The sequence below is a fragment of the Callospermophilus lateralis genome, chromosome 4 (assembly GCF_048772815.1).
Source record: "Callospermophilus lateralis isolate mCalLat2 chromosome 4, mCalLat2.hap1, whole genome shotgun sequence".
NCBI lineage: Eukaryota > Metazoa > Chordata > Mammalia > Rodentia > Sciuridae > Callospermophilus > Callospermophilus lateralis.
Genome location: NC_135308.1, coordinates 153,559,014 through 153,578,558, shown reverse-complemented (window position 1 = coordinate 153,578,558; position 19,545 = coordinate 153,559,014). Strand labels below are relative to the sequence as shown.

General features: G+C 38.9%; 1 protein-coding gene across 1 annotated transcript; it reads left to right on the top strand.

Annotated features, from left to right (window-relative positions):
• The first annotated feature begins 297 nt into the window (after positions 1 to 297).
• Rtcb (RNA 2',3'-cyclic phosphate and 5'-OH ligase) lies at positions 298 to 19,331 on the top strand. The gene is made up of 12 exons (XM_076853261.1): positions 298 to 466; positions 2,118 to 2,196; positions 2,700 to 2,767; positions 4,188 to 4,287; positions 5,831 to 5,987; positions 7,875 to 8,031; positions 10,557 to 10,716; positions 12,236 to 12,411; positions 13,056 to 13,244; positions 13,880 to 13,990; positions 15,509 to 15,628; positions 18,107 to 19,331. Exons 1-12 carry the CDS (start codon positions 374 to 376, stop codon positions 18,212 to 18,214), a joined length of 1,518 nt encoding a protein of 505 aa, XP_076709376.1. The 5' UTR covers positions 298 to 373; the 3' UTR covers positions 18,215 to 19,331.
• The last annotated feature ends 214 nt before the right edge of the window (positions 19,332 to 19,545 follow it).

Here is a 19,545-nt window from a genome sequence, read left to right as displayed (position 1 = left end):
ACTCCAAAACGAAGTATTCTATAGAGCGACTGGATCTGACTCGGATTCAAGGTGTTTTCGACGGCTGCTCAAAAACACTTACAAAATGAAGGATAACTAGATCATAGGAAACAATAACTGGATTTAGTTTAGTTTCGCTTAGATGTGGCTGGGCTGAGATCAACTCATAAAGCAAACTCCAGAGGGCGGTCGAACGAGAAAAAAAAGGCGATTGATGCGAAGAGTTTCGAGCCTCGGCGCTCGCCGTCGCCGATCTTGCGGGGCTGACCGCGCCTGCGCGTTGAGCGCCAGAAGGCGTGCTCCGCGGAACCCGACAGCGCGGCAGCTTCTCCTCAGAGCCGGACGCGGAGCGTCTGCCACCGTTGTCGCAGCCATGAGTCGTACTTACAACGATGAGTTACAGTTCCTGGAAAAGATCAATAAAAACTGCTGGAGAATCAAGAAGGGCTTCGTGCCCAACATGCAGGTGAGGCGGGGCAGCCGGACCCGGCGGCCGGGCCTTCCCTATCCCTGGCGGCGTCTCTGCGACGGCCCAGATCTTCCCGAGCCTCCTGACCCCTCCCCGGGGCCACACCCCGAGCCCTCCCGACTCCTCCCCCGAGCCCCTCCCCCGACCCCCTCCCCACCCCTTCACCGAGACTCCCGAACCCACCCGAGCCCCGGTCCGCCCCCGACCCTGCAGGCGGACCCCCTTCCCCGGCCCTCCTCGCTCCATCTCGGGCAGGAGAGGTCCCGCGACCACCGGGACCAGCGAAGCGGGGCGCTCACGGAGCGCTTTCGCGGGCGTCTGAAGCCCCCAGAGATGCGTCTCGTACCCGGTGCTCAGAGACCTCCGCGGGCTTTCCGAGGCGCGGGTGGAGTGGCCAGGCCGGGAACTCGGCTCCTCTGACGCGTGCTGACCGCTCTGCGCTCCGCCAAGTCTTTAGCGCTCTCTGCTCCGTGTTGGTTCTCCATCAGTGACTCCCTGCCTCCCACCCGTCAGGAGTAGCAAGGCAGGGTGGGTTGGTCTTTGCTCTGCGCTTCGCAGAGGGCCCTGAGGATCAGCTCTCTGGACCCATCTAATGAGATGCTCAGCCGGGGCCTGACGTCCAGTTCACTTCTTTCTGTGCCAGAATCATGATGGAGACCCGGGAGCCCACCTCTAGAGTGTGAAAGGCTGAGCTCGCTGTCTCTCAGTGTGCTCATGGCTTCCATTGACGTGAAAGACAAAGCACGTGAGGTTTTGGTACCTGTGGGTGACATAGCTTTGAAACCCTCTAAGGTGCTGTGCAAGTGCCCTAGGCTATGCAGTCCTGTGTCCTGGTAAAAAGTTCCTGAGAGCCTTTCACCTCTTTTAATCAGTGTCAAAGTTATCAAATGACCCCTATTCACACACAGCTTTAGCTACAAACTAAGGAGAAAAAAAGCCCACGGTGACAAAACAGTGCTGTTTTCCCTCTTGATGGGGGCAGGGTGTTCATTTGTTTATTTTAATTGGTGAATAAAAATCATACATATTATGGGGCACCATATGATGTTTTATTACACACATGTGTTGTATAATGTTCACAGTAAATTTATCTTGTCCCCTCAAACAAAACAGTTTTTGAGCATTGCAAATTACAGGTTGAATATCCCTTATCTGAAGTACTTGGGACGGGAAAAGTTTCAGATTTTTGAGGGTTGTTTTTTTGTTTGTTTGTTTTAAGAGAGAGAGAGAGAATTTTTTTAATATTTATTTATTTATTTGTTAGTTTTCGGTGGACACAACATCTTTATTTTATTTTTATATGGTGCTGAGGATGGAACCCAGCACCCCGCGCATTTCAGGCTAGTGGGTAACCCCTTGAGCTACATCCCCAGCCCCAGTTTTTTTTAATTTTGGCATATTTGCATAAACTTCACTGGTTGAGCAGCCCTGACCCATACAATTCAAAATACTCCCAAATCTGAAACCCTTTGAACATCTTTTAGACTTTGTTAGGAGTTGGGTTTTTTTCCTTGCTTGAGCTAATGTGAAAGTTTTACAAAGAATAAAGCAAAATAAAATAAGCATTATATACTATGTATTATGTCCAGTGTGCCTATACTTCACGGACACATGCTTAGATAGCATTTTTCCTTTCCTTTGGTACCAGGTTGAAGGAGTTTTCTATGTGAATGATGCTCTGGAGAAATTAATGTTTGAGGAATTAAGGAATGCCTGTCGAGGTGGTGGTAAGTACATTAGCATTTCATTTGTTTATCACAGATATCTGCCTAAACCTGTGGCCTGAATAAATGGTAATTGTCAGGAAATGATCAAGACTTATAGTGAGGGACTGGGGTTATAGGTCAGTGGTAGAGCGCTTGCCTAGCATGGGTGAGTCACTGGATTCGCTCCTCAGCACCCATAAAAATAAATTAATTAATTAAATAAAAGTATCGTGTCCATCTACAACTTAAAAAAAAGATAATGAGACCGAAGTCCTGAATTGTGATCACATTGTTAGCCGTTTGCACTTAAAGAAAGGATTTGGAGCTGGGTGGGCCTGCTTTGTGTCTCAGCTAACCCTTAAATAATAATATCAAAGCTACCATTAATCCTACACTATTTGCCATACATTTTAGGTTCTTTACATAGATTCATGTAAACATGTAATACAGTCTAGAAATATGAATGTAACTAATGCTGAAAATCAAACATATCTTTTTTTCTAAGACTGACTTTTTGCTTTCAGGTGTTGGTGGCTTCTTGCCAGCCATGAAACAGATTGGCAACGTGGCAGCCTTGCCTGGAATTGTTCATGTGAGTTAGATTTCAGGACTTCAATCAGTTATATTTCTTGTCTGAATTTTGTTGAATGGATGAATGACCATTCCTAATCCAAAGTGGTGTCATCTAAACAGTAACCTTTGAGCATACAGTACTAACCATGATCTAAGAAATAATTGGGCCTGGCTAATATGTCTCAGTTTCTGGTTGCCTTTGGCTTGAATCTATAAGCATTTGAGAACCTTTAAAGTAGTTTTTATGTTTTCTTATTTCTTTGTCATAGAAACATCATTACTCCTACATTAGTTTACCATAACATTGTAGGTTTTGCCATGGCCCCATTTAATAGAATACTTGGGGAAGGAATAGAAAGAAAAAGTTTTAAGGATTGGGATTGAAATGATGGAGAGAGAACATGATAGCTGTTCTGGACATGACTGAAAAAGAGGGCAGGGGCTGGGGTTGTGGCTCAGTGGTAGAATGCTTGCCGAGCACATGTGAGGCACTGAGTTTGATTCTCAGCACCACATAAATAAGTAAAATACAGGTAATTTGTCCATCTACAACTAAATAATATATTTTAAATAGTTTTAAAAACAAAGAGGGGCTGGTGTTCTGGCTCAGTGGTAGAGCGCTTGCCTCGCATGCATGAGGCACTGGGTTTGATCCTCAGCACCACAAAAAATAAATAAATAAATAAATAAAGATATTCTGTTCATCTACAACTGAAAAAGAAAAGAGAGATGATGGCAATGACAGATGGAAGTGGGTAGTATGAGTGGGCCCCACCACAGTCAGATATTCAGATTTCACCTAAAGGTACATGTGGAAAACAGATCCATATAACAGACATTTTTTTTTAATATCTTTATTTTTTTATTTATTTTTATGTGGTACTGAGGATGGATCCCAGTGCCTCATGCATGCGAGGAAAGTGCTCTACCACTGAGCCACAACTCCAGCCCCTTTGAGTCCTTCTTCATGCCAGTTATTATACTGTGCTGTGAAGAGGATGAAAAGGCATGGTTTGTGCATTGTCTGTGATATTCATAAATTACTTAAGTTCTAATGGCCATGTAATGGATATTTACCTCTTCTTAACTTGACACAACTGTGATTTTTCAGTGTCATCCTTGTGCTCACCTTTAAAAGGTATTAAAATATTAAAGCTACGTATGGTCCTCCTGTACCTGTTAGTCTGAGGCTTTTCTGTCTTAGATTTCCTTAGTTAATAATTAGACTTTTACAAGAAAGTTTTTTTGTTTTTTGGCTCACTGTATTTAGTTTTGTGATTAGGAGTTCTTATACCTAATTTCCACCAATAGAAATTTTGTGAAAAAAATCTTGATCTTGGGAAAGTTCAGCCTGCAATCTGAGAAACAGTATCAGGCCCATCTGGCAACCAGAGTTCCAGGTTAAAATAGCTACATTTCACTGTCTGATTCTCTTCTAGCGATCTATTGGGCTTCCTGATGTCCATTCAGGCTATGGGTTTGCTATTGGGAATATGGCTGCCTTTGATATGAATGATCCTGAAGCGGTGGTATCCCCAGGTAAGTGTGTAGTTTCTCTCCATCGATCCTACTCTTTTAAAACAGAGCACTATTTTTTTTTTTATCTCAGTCTCGTATTCTGTGTGTGTGTGTGTGTGTGTGTATCTATCTACATGCACATGCATGCGTGCACACCTAGGATTCAATCCAGGGCTTTACATGTGCTAGGCAAGTACTTTTGCACTTAGCTGTAGCCACAAACCTTTTTTTAAAATTTCATTTTCAGACAGTATCTTGCTAAGTTGTCTAAGCTGACTTTCAAATTTGTGATCCTCCCACCTCAGGCCTGTGCCACCACACCCAGCCTGTTATTACCTTTCCTCTTGTTTACTGAGAAAATTGGTTGTAAACATTCAGAGACTATTAAAACATCAAAAGTATACATTTTTAAAACTTTTTGGACACTTGCTAAAATGCCAAATGCTATTCAGACATTGGCTACCAAACAAAACCAAAATATTTCTCGGTTAATTTTATATTCTTATAGACAAATGAGGTCTAACAGTGTCATTTACCACATAGCCTTGTTATGAAGACCAAGTTCATGGGGATGTAGCTCACTGAAAGAGAGCTTGCCCAACAAGCCCAACCAGGTTCAATCCCCATATACCACCAAAAAAAAAAAAAAAAGATTGAGTTCATCCTTGTGAAATACTAGGCAAGTGTTGAGCACAGAGCAGGTACTTGGTAAGCATTTATTCTCATTGTTTTATCTGTGGTCATTTGTAGTTTATACATTCAGGACTGCTGTAGCTACAGAGTATGTTCAGTAAAAACATTCTACACCAGAAGTAAAAGCCTTACTTTCAAAGGGTCTGAGTGAAAAATGAACACAGAGTCCTACCCCAGCAACTTAGTGATGTCTCAGAAATTTTTTTAAAATTTTCTTTGTAATGAAAAGGACTGGGGACATAGCTCAGTGATAAAGCACTCCTGGGTTCAGTCCCTAGCACCAAAAAAAGGAGAGGGGAGGCGAGCCAGGAACCAGCAAAACCAAAAGTTGGTTATTTCAAAAGGCCAATAGAGCTGGATCTAGGGGTACACACTTGTAATCCCAGCTACTCAGAAGGCTAACGCAGGAGGATCGCAAGTTCAAAGCCAGCCTCAGCGACTAAACCAGGTCCTAAGCAACTTAGCAAGACCCAATCTCAAAATAAAAAGGGCTGGGGATGTGGCTCAGTAGTTAAGCACCCCTGGGTTCAAACCCTGGTACAAAAAAAAAAAAAAAAAAAAAAGCTAATAGAATCTATCAACCTCTGATGACTAATTAAGGGGAAAAGAATGATGCTTTACTCATTTTTATCTGGATTTTACTTGTTACTGTTCATTGCTGTCTCTCAGGCCCACAGTATATATGTTACTTTACATTATTTCAATGTCATCACACTTCACCCCTCAGAGAACTAATACATTAAAATATGGTAATCTTAAAAAGAGTGGGTATCTCTTTAAAGCTAGGTTAATGAAGAGAAACTGCAGGTACGCATAACTGTCTGATCACCTGGATTTACTAATATTTGACCAACCTTTCTGTATTTTGTAGGTGGTGTCGGATTTGACATCAACTGTGGTGTGCGCTTGCTGAGAACCAATTTGGATGAGAGTGATGTCCAGCCTGTGAAAGAGCAACTTGCCCAAGCTATGTTTGACCACATTCCTGTTGGGGTGGGATCAAAAGGTGTGATCCCAATGAATGCCAAGTAAGAGCACACATTTCCCAGATATGGAATGGGAGCGAGAACAACCACATGACCTCCAGCTTCATTTACAGTGTAGGATACTCGAGATGGGGAGTGCTCAGTCACTTTCTGGAAGTAGAAGTGAACTGCTTTGTTAAGCTTGAGATCCAGCCCATTTGTTAGAGTGGATTCTAGTCAACTGACGTTTATTACAATAGTCTGTGATGTGGATATTTATAGTAGAGTAATTTCCACTAACATTTTTTGAGCAGTTCTTATATGTAAGGCACTATGCATTGTAGACAATAACCCTCTTATTATCCCTGCTTTACACCAAGGAACCTGAGGTTAAGAAAGATAATAAGCTTAATAAGTGATATAGGGATTCAAACCAAAGAGCCTTTGACTCTTCAGAGGCTATATTCTGAATCCCACTGCCTTTTGTCAATGAACCCATTTATCCAGTTTTCTTGTTGAATGCCAGCACTGAATGTGCTCTTCAACTAAGTAGAGAATTAAGTGTAATTGCCTCTCAGGTGGCCATTAACTCTACCATACTGTTTCATAAATCCTGCAAAGCAGCTCACCTTAAACTTTGCAGAGAACTTCATTTTCAAAATAGTGTGTTTAACAAGGAGAGTCAAAGATGTTTCTTTGCCACCTTTGTTGTGTCTTTAAAATTCATGTGACTTTTTCATTCTTTTCAAAAATTTGTATACATTAATATAAAAATGTTTTTAGCTATTGCCTGTTTTGCAACTCCCTCCCACTAAAAACACATGGAGTAAGATGACAGTTCCATGTTTTCACATGGTCCCTGACAAGTAACCTCATTTTGAGAAGCTTCCAAGTAACACAAATTAATTTCAAGCATCTTTACAAATGTTTTAGATAGAAGTTTTGATGTAATAAGTAATGTTAGTTGAGCATTGTGGTTTAAGCGTGAAATCCCAGCAAATTGGGAGGCTGAGGCAGGTGAATCATAAGTTTAAGGCCAGCCTGGGCAACTTGGACCCTGTTTGAAAAATTAAAAAGAGGGCTAAGATTGTAGAGCACTTGCCTAGCGCATGTGAGGTGCTGGGTTCGATCCTCAGCACCACATAAAAATAAAGATAAAAAAAAAAAAGAGAAAGGGCTGGGACTCAGTGGTAGAGTGCTTGCTTAGCATGTGTGAGGCACTGAGTTTGATTTTCAGCACCATAAACAAATAAATAAAGATCCATTGACAACTAAAACTATTTTTAAAAAAGAGAGGGGGGCTGGGGTTGTAGCTCAGTGGTAGAGCACTTGCCTCGCACACTTGAGGCCCTGGGTTCCATCCCCAGCACCACATAAAAATAAACAAACAAAAGTAAAGATATTGTGTCCATCTGCAACTAAAAAATATATATTTTTTTTTAAAAAAAAGAATTGGAGATGTGCCTCAATGATAGAACACCCTAAGATTTAAAAACAAGTTTGAAATAGACTGACAATCTGAGTTGGTAGGGAAAGGAACATTGAAAGCTGTAAATTGTTATTGAAGGCATGTATCTGGTAAAAGTATTGGTAGATGATAATATCTGATTGAAATTATCAATTTTCTTGGGCTGCTGGATCACCACTTCATAGGATTGAGGATAAAAGAGGCAAATCTAAAGTAAGAAAGACTTGAAAATTAACAGAGCTATGTGAACATCAAGTATAATTGCAGTCATGCTGAATTAGGCCTTTCCATTTTCATATTGCAATTATTTATGCAACTGCTTTGCTCAAAAAACTAGAGTTGCTAAGCATGAAATTCAACGTGAGCCAGGTACATCGAAGATAGTACTTGCAGCGTGTTCCTCTGCCCTTTTAGATGAGGTGTTTTTTAGAATTGATGTTGTTTGCTGTGAAATGAGTAACACTTTTTTATTACTCACCCAGAGACTTGGAGGAGGCCTTGGAGATGGGCGTGGACTGGTCTCTAAGGGAAGGCTATGCCTGGGCTGAAGACAAGGAGCACTGTGAGGAGTATGGAAGGATGCTGCAAGCTGACCCCAACAAGGTCTCTGCAAGGGCCAAGAAAAGAGGCCTTCCTCAGGTAACTTACTCTGCAGGGGTGATATGTTAATTTCTCATATTTTATTTTAATTAAGGGATGAAATCTGTTATCTTTCAGTTAGCAAAAAAACAAACATATCCTCAGGGTTTGGGTTTTGGTTTTGGTTTTTCATATAACTTTTTTTTAAATGTTCTTTTTAGTTATACATGATAGTATAATGTATTTTGACATATACATACATGGAGTATAACTGCCCATTCTTGTGGTTGTATGTGATGTGAGTTATACTGGTCATGTATTCATATGTGAACATAGGAAAGTTATGTCTGATTCATTCTTCTGTCTTTCCTATTCCCATCTTCCCACTTGCCATCATTCCTCTCTGTCCTATCCAGTGAATCTCCATCCCTTCCCACTCCCATTGTAAGTCAGCATCCACATATCAGAGAGAAACATTTTGCCTGTGTTTTGGGGGGGATTGGCTTATTTCACTTAGCATTATAGGCTCCAGTTCCATCCATGTACTGGCAAATGCCATAATTTCATTCTTCTTTATGGCTGAGTAATATTCCATTGTGTATATGTACCACATTGTCTTCATGTATTCATCTATTGAGGTCACCTAGATTGGTTCCATAGCTTAGCTATTGTGAATTGAGCTGCTATAAACATTGATGTGGCTGTGTCACTATAGTGTGCTGATTTTTAAGTCTTTGGGGTTAATGCAAGGAGCGGGATAATGTGGCTGTGTCTCTATAGTATGTTGATTTTAAGTCTTTGGGGGTTAATGCAAGGAGTGGGATAACTGGGTCAAACAGTGGTTCCATTCTCAGTTTTCTGAGGAATCAGTATATTTCTTTCCAGAGTGGTTGCACCAGTTTGCAGTCCTACCAGCCATGTGTGCCTGAACCTTTTCCCCACATCCTCACCAACATTTATTGTTAATTGTATTCTTGATAATTGCCATTCTGACTGGAGTGAGATGAAATCTCAGTGTGGTTTTAATTTGCATTTCTCTAATGTTGAACTTTTTTCCATATATTTGTTAACTGATCATATTTCTTCTGTGAAGTGTTCATTCGGTTCCTTTGCTCATTTATTGATTAGGTATTTGTTTTTTTGGTGTTAAGTTTTTTGCGTTCTTTATCCTAGAGATTAATGCTCTGAATGAGGTGCAGGTGGCAAAGATTTTCTCCCACTCTGTAGGCTCCCTCTTGATTGTGTTCTTGATTGTTTCCTTTGCTGTGAAGAAGCTTTTTAGTTTGATACAATCCCATTTATTAATTCTTGATTTTACTTGCGCTTTAGGAGTCTGGTTGAGGAATTTGGTACCTAAGCCAACATGATGGAGATTTGGGCCTACTTTTTCTTCCAGTAGGAGCAGGTCTCTGGTCTAATGCGTAGGTCCTTGATCCACTTTGAGTTGAGTTTTGTGCAGGGTGAGAGATAAGGATCTAATTTCATTTTATTACATGTGGATTTCCAGTTTTCCCAGCACCATTTGTTGAAGAAACTTTCTGTTCTCCATGTATATGTTTATGGTACCTTTGTCTAGTATCAGATGACTGTTTATGTGGGTTTGTCTCTGTGTCTTCTGTTCTGTACCATTGGTCTGCATTGTCTGTCTAGGAGTCAATACCATGCCGTTTTTGTTACTATACCTCTGTACTATAATTTAAGGTCTGGCATTGTGATGCCTTCTGCTTCAGCTTTCTTACTGAGGATTGCTTTGGCTATTCCTCAGGGTTTTTTGTAGCATATAAAAAAGAATGTGAATCTTTTTATGTATCATTCTAAAAAGCTATTAGAAGTTTGCAGATGTTTATAAAATAAAAAAAGATTGCCAGGCCCAGTGGTGCATATCTGTAATCTCAGCAACTCCAGAGGCTGGGGCAGAAGGATCACAAGTTTGTGGCCAGCCTCAGCCTCAGAAAATTAGCAAGACCCTATCTCACAATAAAAAATACAAGGACTGGGGATAGAGCAACACTGGGCTCAGTCCCTAGTACCGTAAGTAGATGATAGATAGAGGAGAGAAAGAGATTTACCAAAAAACAAAACCCAAAAAAACTTAAATGAGGCAACCTCTAAAGGTTCTTCCAGCCCTGCTGTTCTCTATAATTTATCTGTTGGCTCCAGTTATGGGATATATTATTGCAGCAGTTGTCCGTGAATTTATAAATGTTTTTAAAATCATTTGAACTTGGACATATGTAGTAATCAGCATTCACTAGCATTCTTCCCAGAATTTGAAACTTTCTCTTCATGTTTAAAATGTCCCATGAACCACATAATGGCATGACTTTTTTTGATGAAGCTCTTTATGTTTGTATACTTCAAGCATCTAATAACACAACAGACTTCAGGAGCCTGGTCTATATTTTTTGTTGTTTTTGTGTGGAATATTGTTTTAAATGAAAACATTTCTAAGGCTTAGAATTTTTTGTTACATAAAACACTATTTATGTGGTTATTTGTTCATTTGTTTTTACCTATTTGCTTTCTAAATTGATTTTTTTTAAAAAACAGAATAGAACCTCTTACCAGATATTTTACTTTTGCAGTTGGGGACCCTAGGAGCAGGCAACCACTATGCAGAAATCCAGGTTGTGGATGAGATTTTCAATGAGTATGCTGCTAAGAAAATGGGCATCGACCATAAGGGACAAGTGTGTGTAATGATCCACAGTGGAAGCAGAGGCTTGGGCCACCAAGTAGCCACAGGTATATAAAGTACTTAATTTTTTACTTCGTGCCAAAATGTACATTTTATAGGAAACTATGTAGAGGCTTAAGAAAACTTAAACCTGGACTACATGGATTTTTATCCTGGCGCCCCTAATTTGTAACCTTGAACAAATTAAATAACTTCATTAGGACTTAACTTTCTCATCTGAGAAAAATGAACATATTTAATTATTTTGTATGATATTGTCACGAAAGGTTAATAAATAATATGTAAAGCACTTAAATCAGTGCCCCAAACATAGTAAGCACTCAATAAATGCTAGCCCTAGTTATTATGTTTAACTTAAGGGTTACTGTTGGCTCTCGTGCCAAAAAGAGCAAAAAAGATTTAAATTGCAAAGTTGATAAAGAATGCATTCATTCATGTAGTAGATCCCTACTCTGCAAGATTAGGTCTTATGGTAGATTTGGTTATGAAATAGGCAGATACTTTATCCCAGATTTTCTCATGAAGGAAAGATCATGTTCATTTAAAATAAAAGTAGGGGTAAAATGTAGTAATTGATAAAATATTATAAGAGACACAAATACAGTGAGTTTAGGAAAAAGATTTCAGAGATGTCTTCAAGGGCACAGTATTTGAGTGGGGCTTTGCAGTTTGAACAGTCACACCTAGGGCCCTCGTGACAAGAAGACAGCGTGAACAAAAGCAGGAAGCTGGAACATGGGTCACTTTGGATGACTTGCAGGGTGTGAAAGGATTAATAAATGTATGAAAAGGTAATTGGACACATGGAAATTACAGCATTAAATTTCATATTATAGTTCAACTTTGTATTTACATTTCATCCTGTGAGAATTTAATAATTTGGGCCAGCTTGAACCTTTATTTTCTCTATCAGCTGTACGAAACCTTAACTAGTATTTCAGAACTTTCTGCTGAGCAATTCTCTGTATTTTATCATGGATTTGATTTGCATACATAGCTAGCAACTCGTCTCCAGCTCTTTTATATATATATATTTTTTAATTGTTGTTATAGGTGGACACAACACCTTTTTTTTTTTTTTTTTTTAATGTTGTGCTGAGGCTCAAACCCAGGGCCTCACACAGGCTAGGCAAGTGCTCTACCACTGAGCCACAACCCCAGCCCCTCTTTTTTATATTAAAGCACTAAATTTGTTTTTAAAAACCATGATGGTAATAAAATGTATTTTACTCCTTCTCGTTCATTCATGTATTAGGAAAGGAATAACTAAGACTATAATGTTACTGTTTATGTGCACATCTCATTCTCATTACAAGTTCTAGTACACACACATGTAGTCTCTGTGTCCCACACAGCTTGTATCACTGAAGTCTGAAAGAGGAGATTGTTGGCAAATGTATCTTGATTAAGGGAATAGATGAGTCAGAAGCACATTATAGAAAAAGTTTTACTAGTTTTTTTTTTTAATAGAATGGGTTTGAATGTAGCCTACCTTCTGCAGTAAATCTGAATGATTTACTTCAGGAAACCTAACTGGTTTGGGCCTTCTTTTCTGTCTTGTTCCAGATGCACTGGTAGCTATGGAAAAGGCCATGAAGAGAGACAAGATCATAGTCAATGACCGTCAGTTGGCTTGTGCTCGAATTGCTTCTGCAGAGGGTCAGGACTACCTAAAGGGAATGGCAGCAGCTGGGAACTATGCCTGGGTCAACCGCTCATCTATGACCTTCTTAACGCGTCAGGTACAGTAAAATAGGTCTTTTCTGAGTTTTTCATGATAAAGTATAGTGTAGTGAGATCAAAGGCTGTAGGGTTTGGTTTTGGAAATGTTATGTCCTATTCAAAATACTGGAGAAGCATCTGAGAATTTGGTGTGTTCTTAAACTAAATCAGTATCAGGCAGCCCTGGAGAATGAAAGAGGAGGGCTGGGGCTGTAGCTCAGTGGTAGCGCGCTGGCCTCACATGTGGAGGGCACTGGGTTCGATCCTCAGCACCACTAAAAATAAAATAAAGTTATCATTTCCACCTACAGCTAAAAAAAGTATTTAAAAAAAAAAAAAGGAAGAAGAGAAGCCAAAATTATTGATAGGATTTTCCTTGAGTCTCAGAACAGAAGTACCATTCACTGAGATTGAGAAGGCTGGGAAGAAGCATTTCTAAAGGATGGTATCAGAGGAACCAGGCAGCTTTTTAATCATATATGGAATTTATGGAGTGGAGTGGAGTTTTTTGTTTTTTGGGTTTTTTTTTTCATGAAATTAATACTACTACCATTTTTGGACTCTTTAATCCCTCACTCCCTTCAGGAACAGACTGGCTGAAGTCAGTAAGATAAGTTCTGAAGTGCTGGCTCTGACTACTTTTAACTTAAGCTTTTTTCCTAAGGCTTTTGCCAAGGTCTTCAACACAACCCCTGACGACTTGGACCTGCATGTGATCTATGATGTTTCTCACAATATTGCCAAAGTAGAGCAGCATGTGGTGGATGGAAAGGAACGGACACTGTTGGTGCACAGGAAGGGATCCACCCGTGCTTTCCCTCCTCACCACCCCCTCATTGCTGTTGATTACCAAGTATGTACCCCTGCATTTGTGTTTTTTAAGCAATAGGTCATAATTTGACTAATTCTGAATATGGATGAAGGAAAGCAGCAGTTGTGAGAAATTGTTCCCCATGAGAACAGGGATCCCCTGTCTTTGAAGCAGTGACCCCTGCCCCCATCGTATGTGGTTGCAGTGTGCTGTCTAAAAAGTGCTGCACTAAGTGTATTCTACTCCACTAAGATGATCAAAGCCTTCATATTTTTAGAAGAAGGGTAAAAATTAAACTCAGTCTGTTTCATTTCCTCTTACCCTTTTGGTGTCTGCCTGTGGTAGAGTTGGAAAGACCTTTAGCCTGTTCTCTCATTTTGCATATGAAGAAACAAAAGCAAAAAGAGGGCAGATACTTGCTTAGCATGGTTCTAGTAACAACTCGTCTCCACACTTTTTTGGATTTTGCTTTGCTCTAACATTTAGTGTGGCTTTTGTGTCTTTTCTGGTCCTCACATTTTCACTCCCTTCCTCTTCCATTGTCTCGCTGTTGTCAAAGAATCAGAGTAGTCTTAATATAGTTGTAAGAGCAGTATGTTCAGAGGCCCAAGTTTCCCCCACAATTCTACAATGCAAGAGGAGCTTAAATTTAACATTTTTTATTTTGTGATCCTCAGCTCACTGGACAGCCAGTACTTATTGGTGGCACCATGGGAACTTGTAGTTATGTTCTTACTGGCACTGAACAGGGCATGACTGAGACCTTTGGAACAACCTGTCATGGAGCGGTAAGGAAAATGAAAATTTCCTTAGAAATGTACTTTTTGGGTTAGTTGTTATTTTGCATTTTGACAGATAAATGCACCTATTGACCATTAGTAAATTTGAGATTTGGGCTTATTGTGGCTTCTATTTAGAAATTATTTCTCACAGTATGTACTACTTAGTGAACTGACTGAAATCACCTAGTATCTCATCCTTAGGTCATGGTAGGGACAGGAACTGTTTTGCAAATCCAGAAAATCCATACTGGGACAATAAGCTTACATTAGTTGAGTTTATCGTAATAGTTTGTAAGTGACATAACTGTAACCAATGCAAATTCACATCACAGCTTATCTCAGCGATTCCCTAGACCTGCTCTTTGCCTAATTTAGTTCTTTCTTTTGTGGCCCCATTCAAGATTCAGGGCACATGTTCTGTTTTCACCACATTGCCTTTTATCTGCAAAGCCAGGGATCAGTGAACTTTTTCCATTAAGAACCATACTAGTAAATATTTTTATGCGTTTTATATCATGTTTTCTCTGTACCAGCTGTTTGGCTTCCATTTAGCACAAGAGCAGCCAAAAATATTATTTAAATAGACATTTCCAACAAAACTTTACTTACAAAAATAAGTGCTGGGTTAAACTGCAGTTTGCCAACCCATCTTCTGAATGCCTGTGCTTAGCCAGTGTTGGAATGGGAAATAGAAACTGTATACTATACTTTCTGATAGGACAGGCTGTCACATGTATATTTTAACCCTGCTCTTTTCTCTGATTATTTCTCATTTCCAGCTGCCTCCCACTCCTAGTTTAACCAAATGGTTCTCAACTAGGCAGAACTTCCTACCAGCCCCTGGGGACTTTGGCACTTTCTGGAGGCATTATTGATTCTCGTGAATAGAAGGATAAATACCAGCGTTTAGTGGTAGAAGCCAGGAATGTTGCTAAATATCCTACAATGCACAGGACGCCCCACACCAGAACTACCTGGTTCAAAATGTCAGTAGAGCTGAGGTGGAGAAACTTTCAGATCACAACAAAGAGTTTTTATGTTGATAGACACTTATTACAGTTACTTCATGTATTAAATAGAAGTACTAATTGACAATAGTTAGAAATATGCAAAACTGGTCTGGGATTGTAGCTCAGTTGGTAGAGGGTTTGCCTTCATGTGTGAGGCACTGGGTTAGATCCTCAGCACCACATAAAAACAAATAAAATAAAGGTATTGTGTCTGTCTACAACTAAAACATATTTAAAAAAAAAAAAAAAAAGAGAGAGAGTGAGAGAGATACACAAAGCTGAATTTTTAAATACAAAATTTATTTTCCAAAAGGATATGATGAGGTTTTTAACACATAATAAGGTTGATAGAGTTCAAAGAAATATTGTTTTTTAAACTCTTTTTAGTCTTAAACAAAAATAAAGGAGAAAGCATATAATCATAAGGTTTTAAATAATTGCTTAGATCAAACATAAAATCAGCTCAGAATTTATAAAGTGAAGTTAATTCTGTCCCCATTCCTTTTCATTCTAGGGCCGTGCATTGTCCCGAGCAAAATCTCGGCGTAATTTAGATTTCCAGGATGTTTTAGACAAATTGGCAGATATGGGAATTGCGATCCGTGTTGCCTCACCCAAACTGGTTATGGAAGAGGTGAGTGAAATTTTGATAAATATGTAGCATCAAATCATTTCTGATGACTACAGTTTGCTTTCTCTTCCTTGGTTCATCTCATTTCAGTATTGTCTTCTTTTTTGTTTGGATTGGAGATCTGTTTCAAGCCAAGTCCATTAAAAGTGATGTTAGCTGTCTACATGGTAAACTTAAAAATAGTTTGAGCTGACCTATTATAACTTGGTTTTTGTTAGTTCTATACTTAAGTTTCAGTTTAAAAGCAAGTTTTGGGAAAATGTTTAGAACAGTTTTGTTTTATTCATGAGTAGGAAAGCTTTTGTTTAAATTATTTTTATGTGTCTGTACGCATATATACATACTTGTTAGAAGTAACATGACTTCTTTCTTAAAAATTTAAGAGAAAATTACAGTCATTCAGAAATAGCCCTAACACAACTATCACCTCTTCTTTTAGAATATTGGTTGCCATATTTTTTCCTAAATCCTTTGCCCCACTTTTTGGTAGTCCTGGGGATTAAATCCAAGGCCTCACCTACCACTGAGCTGCACCCCCACTCCTTTTTATTTTGTTGGAGACAAAGTCTCGCTAAATTGACCAGGCTAGTTTTAAATTTGTTATTCTCTTGCCCCAAATTCCTGAGTAGCTGGGATTACAAGGGTATCCTACCATTCCTGACTCCTAAATAGTGATTAAAGCTAGTTACAATTGCAGTTTACGAATTCTGTAGTCCCTTTTTATATTTAGCACATTATAAAATTGAATCACTTTTTAGTCATTTCTGAATATTCTGCCAGCTGAGTACCTTGATTTCTGTACATATAAGTATCTTCTAGGTTTTTACTGCTATAGGTTGTAATGATTTTCTTTCATGAAACTTTTCTTGGTCTTAATTAGAATGAAGTCTCAAAAGTAGAATCACTTGAGTCAGAGTAAGACAAAGCCTTCTTTATAATACTTAATTTCTCCCTGTTCTTAAAAATAATACATGTTTAGTTAAAAAAAAAATATATATATATATATATATATATATATATATATGAAAGCAGGTGACACACACCTTTACTCTCAGTGGCTCCAGAGGCTGAGACAAGACTACCACAAGTTGGAGACCAGCCAGGTAGGGCAATCTAGCCAGACCCTATCTCAAAATAAAAGGGCTGCAGTTGTAGCTTATCGGTAGAGCACTTGCCTAGCATGTACAAGGCCTGGATTCAAATCCCCAGACTGCCCAAAAAAAAAAAATAAAGAGAGAGAGAGAAATATAGAGAAAACAAAAACACCTAGACTTCAACCAACAAGAAATAATTTGCCACTGTTGGTTTTTCTGGTTGGGTATTTTGTTTGTTTGTTTTCTTGAATAGCATGAATAATAATAATAGATCTCTCCTTACTAGAGATCTAGGTGCTTAGGGATAATACAGTGAACAGAACTGACATGTTTCTTTCTTGTGAACTTACCATGTATTATGCTTTAAAAACCATGTAAGTGCTATACAGTAAAAATGGAGTAGAGGAGGTGTATGTTTCAATAAGAACAAGGTGAGAAAGGAAAGAGGGATTTTGCACTTGAGTACACCGGAGGGAATTCCAGAGGCCATAGTGGGAAAGTTGTAGAAACTGAAAAGGAATAAGAGATGCACCGGAACACTTTGTACAGAGCCCTGTGGGGGTTGGTCCGGGAGGCCTAGCCGGTTGTGTTGACATAAATAGAGATAAAGCAGGGATGTGAGGAGATGAATTCTGATGGTGGCAAGAGGATATGGGTAGGGAGGAAGAGTGGGGGCCTTGCTAAAAACTCACAGAAGTAAATCGTGAGTGCATACACACACATCTACATAACCATTTTGGGGTAGTTATAATTTTGCACATGTTTATATATGAATTTATTAACTTTCTCTCGCTATAAAGAAAAAGTTACTAGTACATGTTCATTTAAGAAATTTTAACTACAGAAATCCATAAAGAAAATTCAGATTACCAAGTATTCTACTATTCAGAGATAATGTGTTTGGGAATATATGTTTGCCTTTTTTTTTTTTTTTTTTTTTTTTTTTTTTTTTTGTAGTTGTAGATGATTCTTCTTTTATATGATGTTGAGGATTGAACCATTGCCTCACATGTGCTAGGCAAGCGTTCTGCCACTGAGCTATAGCCCCAGCCCCGCTTTTCTTAATTATATAAGCAATGTGCAATCTTTGGAGAAGTTTTTAAAATCAAGAACATAAAACAGTGTTTATCTCACTTTCCCAACAATGACCTTACTCAGTTTTTTAATCTTTGTTTATTTGATAGATTAAAAAAAAAAAAAAACCTACCCTCAGCATTGTTTTAATGTACATTTGTTTAGTACATGAAACTGAAAACCTTTACATTTCTTTATAATACTTAATTTTTATATTTCATGGTTGAATTATTATAAAAGCATTAAGTGGAATGGAGTACTTTTAAAGGTCCCCTTTTCAGTACACTTACAATGTTTGATTCTTCCCCTGCAGGCTCCTGAGTCCTATAAGAATGTTACAGATGTGGTAAATACCTGCCATGATGCTGGAATCAGCAAGAAGGCCATTAAACTGAGACCAATTGCTGTTATCAAAGGGTAGAACCTTGATGGGAGCCTCTGGATGCCACTGACCCTCAGTGAAGTGGCTGTGGACTGCAACACTCTTCAGACGTCAGACTTGAGACTTGGCAAGTTCAAAGTGTGCTGCTGAAACTGTCCATGCCAAAATGGCTGCTGACCCCAGAGCCAGTGTTGTGAAATAACCTTCCAGAGGGGACCATCTGGAAAGGATGAAAGGGCTTCCTCCTCAGTAGTCCCATAGACTTTTAGGAAAATCTTTTAGGGGGAGGTATCAAGAAACTCCCTTTAATCATCAGAATGAACTCCTTCACACCAGATTCTGTTTACATCCTAATAGGTGTCGTGAAGAGCATTCTACTAAATATAATTTTGGAATGTTCTCTTTTTTCCCCTCACTTTGTTCATTCACTGACTCATCTACCAACCACCCCTGCACTAAACAAAATCTAAATACCCCTCTTACCTGCAGAGCACCCGGGGCTTGTAGTTAGGACACTGGATGATTAAATAATGAAACATGTTGAGGAGGGCATGTGTGGAAGAGCCCAAAAGAGAAAATAATTTTTAAAAGCCTTACTATTGCATACTAAAGACAGAGTTGCCTGCAGCATCGTACCTGTTATCTGTCTTTAATTAGGCCCAACCTGGCAAACTTTTTTTTTTTAAATAATGCAATTGCATAGCAGCAGCAAAAAATAAATAAATAAAAATAAAACTGAAAACCTTTACATTTCTTTATAATACTAAATTTTTACATTTCATGGTTGAATTATTATAAAAGCATTAAGTGGCCAGCTGCAACATTCACAGTTGCTCTTTGTTGATGGTGTTATGTCACCTAATTGGATTTTACATTATGTATGGTGATGTCTCAAAGATGTTAAAGGACCATCATTATAGGTTACTAAGACCTCGCTAGAGTCCAAACATAAAATAGAAAAATCTAATAAAGTTGCAATATGTTGTTTACATTTTGTGTGTAATATTTTATACCTTAGAAAAATTAGCATTGGGGCTGGGGAGGTAGCTTAAGCGGTAGCACACTCGCCTGGCATGCGTGCGGCCCGGGTTCGATCCTCAGCACCACATACAAAGATGTTGTGTCCGCCGAGAACTAAAAAAAAATAAATATTAAAAAAAATTCTTTTAAAAAGAAAAAGAAAAATTAGCATTTATACTTGATTTCCTGAATAGTGTTGCTATCTTCTGGTTTTCTCCCATCCTAAAAATGTTCTTTCCAGAACTTACCCCTCAGCTTATACTGAAAAACCCCCATGGATATCTTCTAGATCCTGCTGTTGGGAGGGGAAAACATACTTCCTCTGAAAAATGTTTGCAACGTTAAATAGC

Excerpts from the sequence above, each read along its gene's own strand:
- Rtcb (XM_076853261.1), top strand. The coding sequence starts at position 374 with ATGAGTCGTACTTACAACGATGAGTTACAGTTCCTGGAAAAGATCAAT. Across the intron at positions 10,717-12,235 it reads GGGCCACCAAGTAGCCACAG|ATGCACTGGTAGCTATGGAA; the intron begins GTATATAAAGTA and ends GTCTTGTTCCAG. Across the intron at positions 13,991-15,508 it reads GAACAACCTGTCATGGAGCG|GGCCGTGCATTGTCCCGAGC; the intron begins GTAAGGAAAATG and ends TTTTCATTCTAG.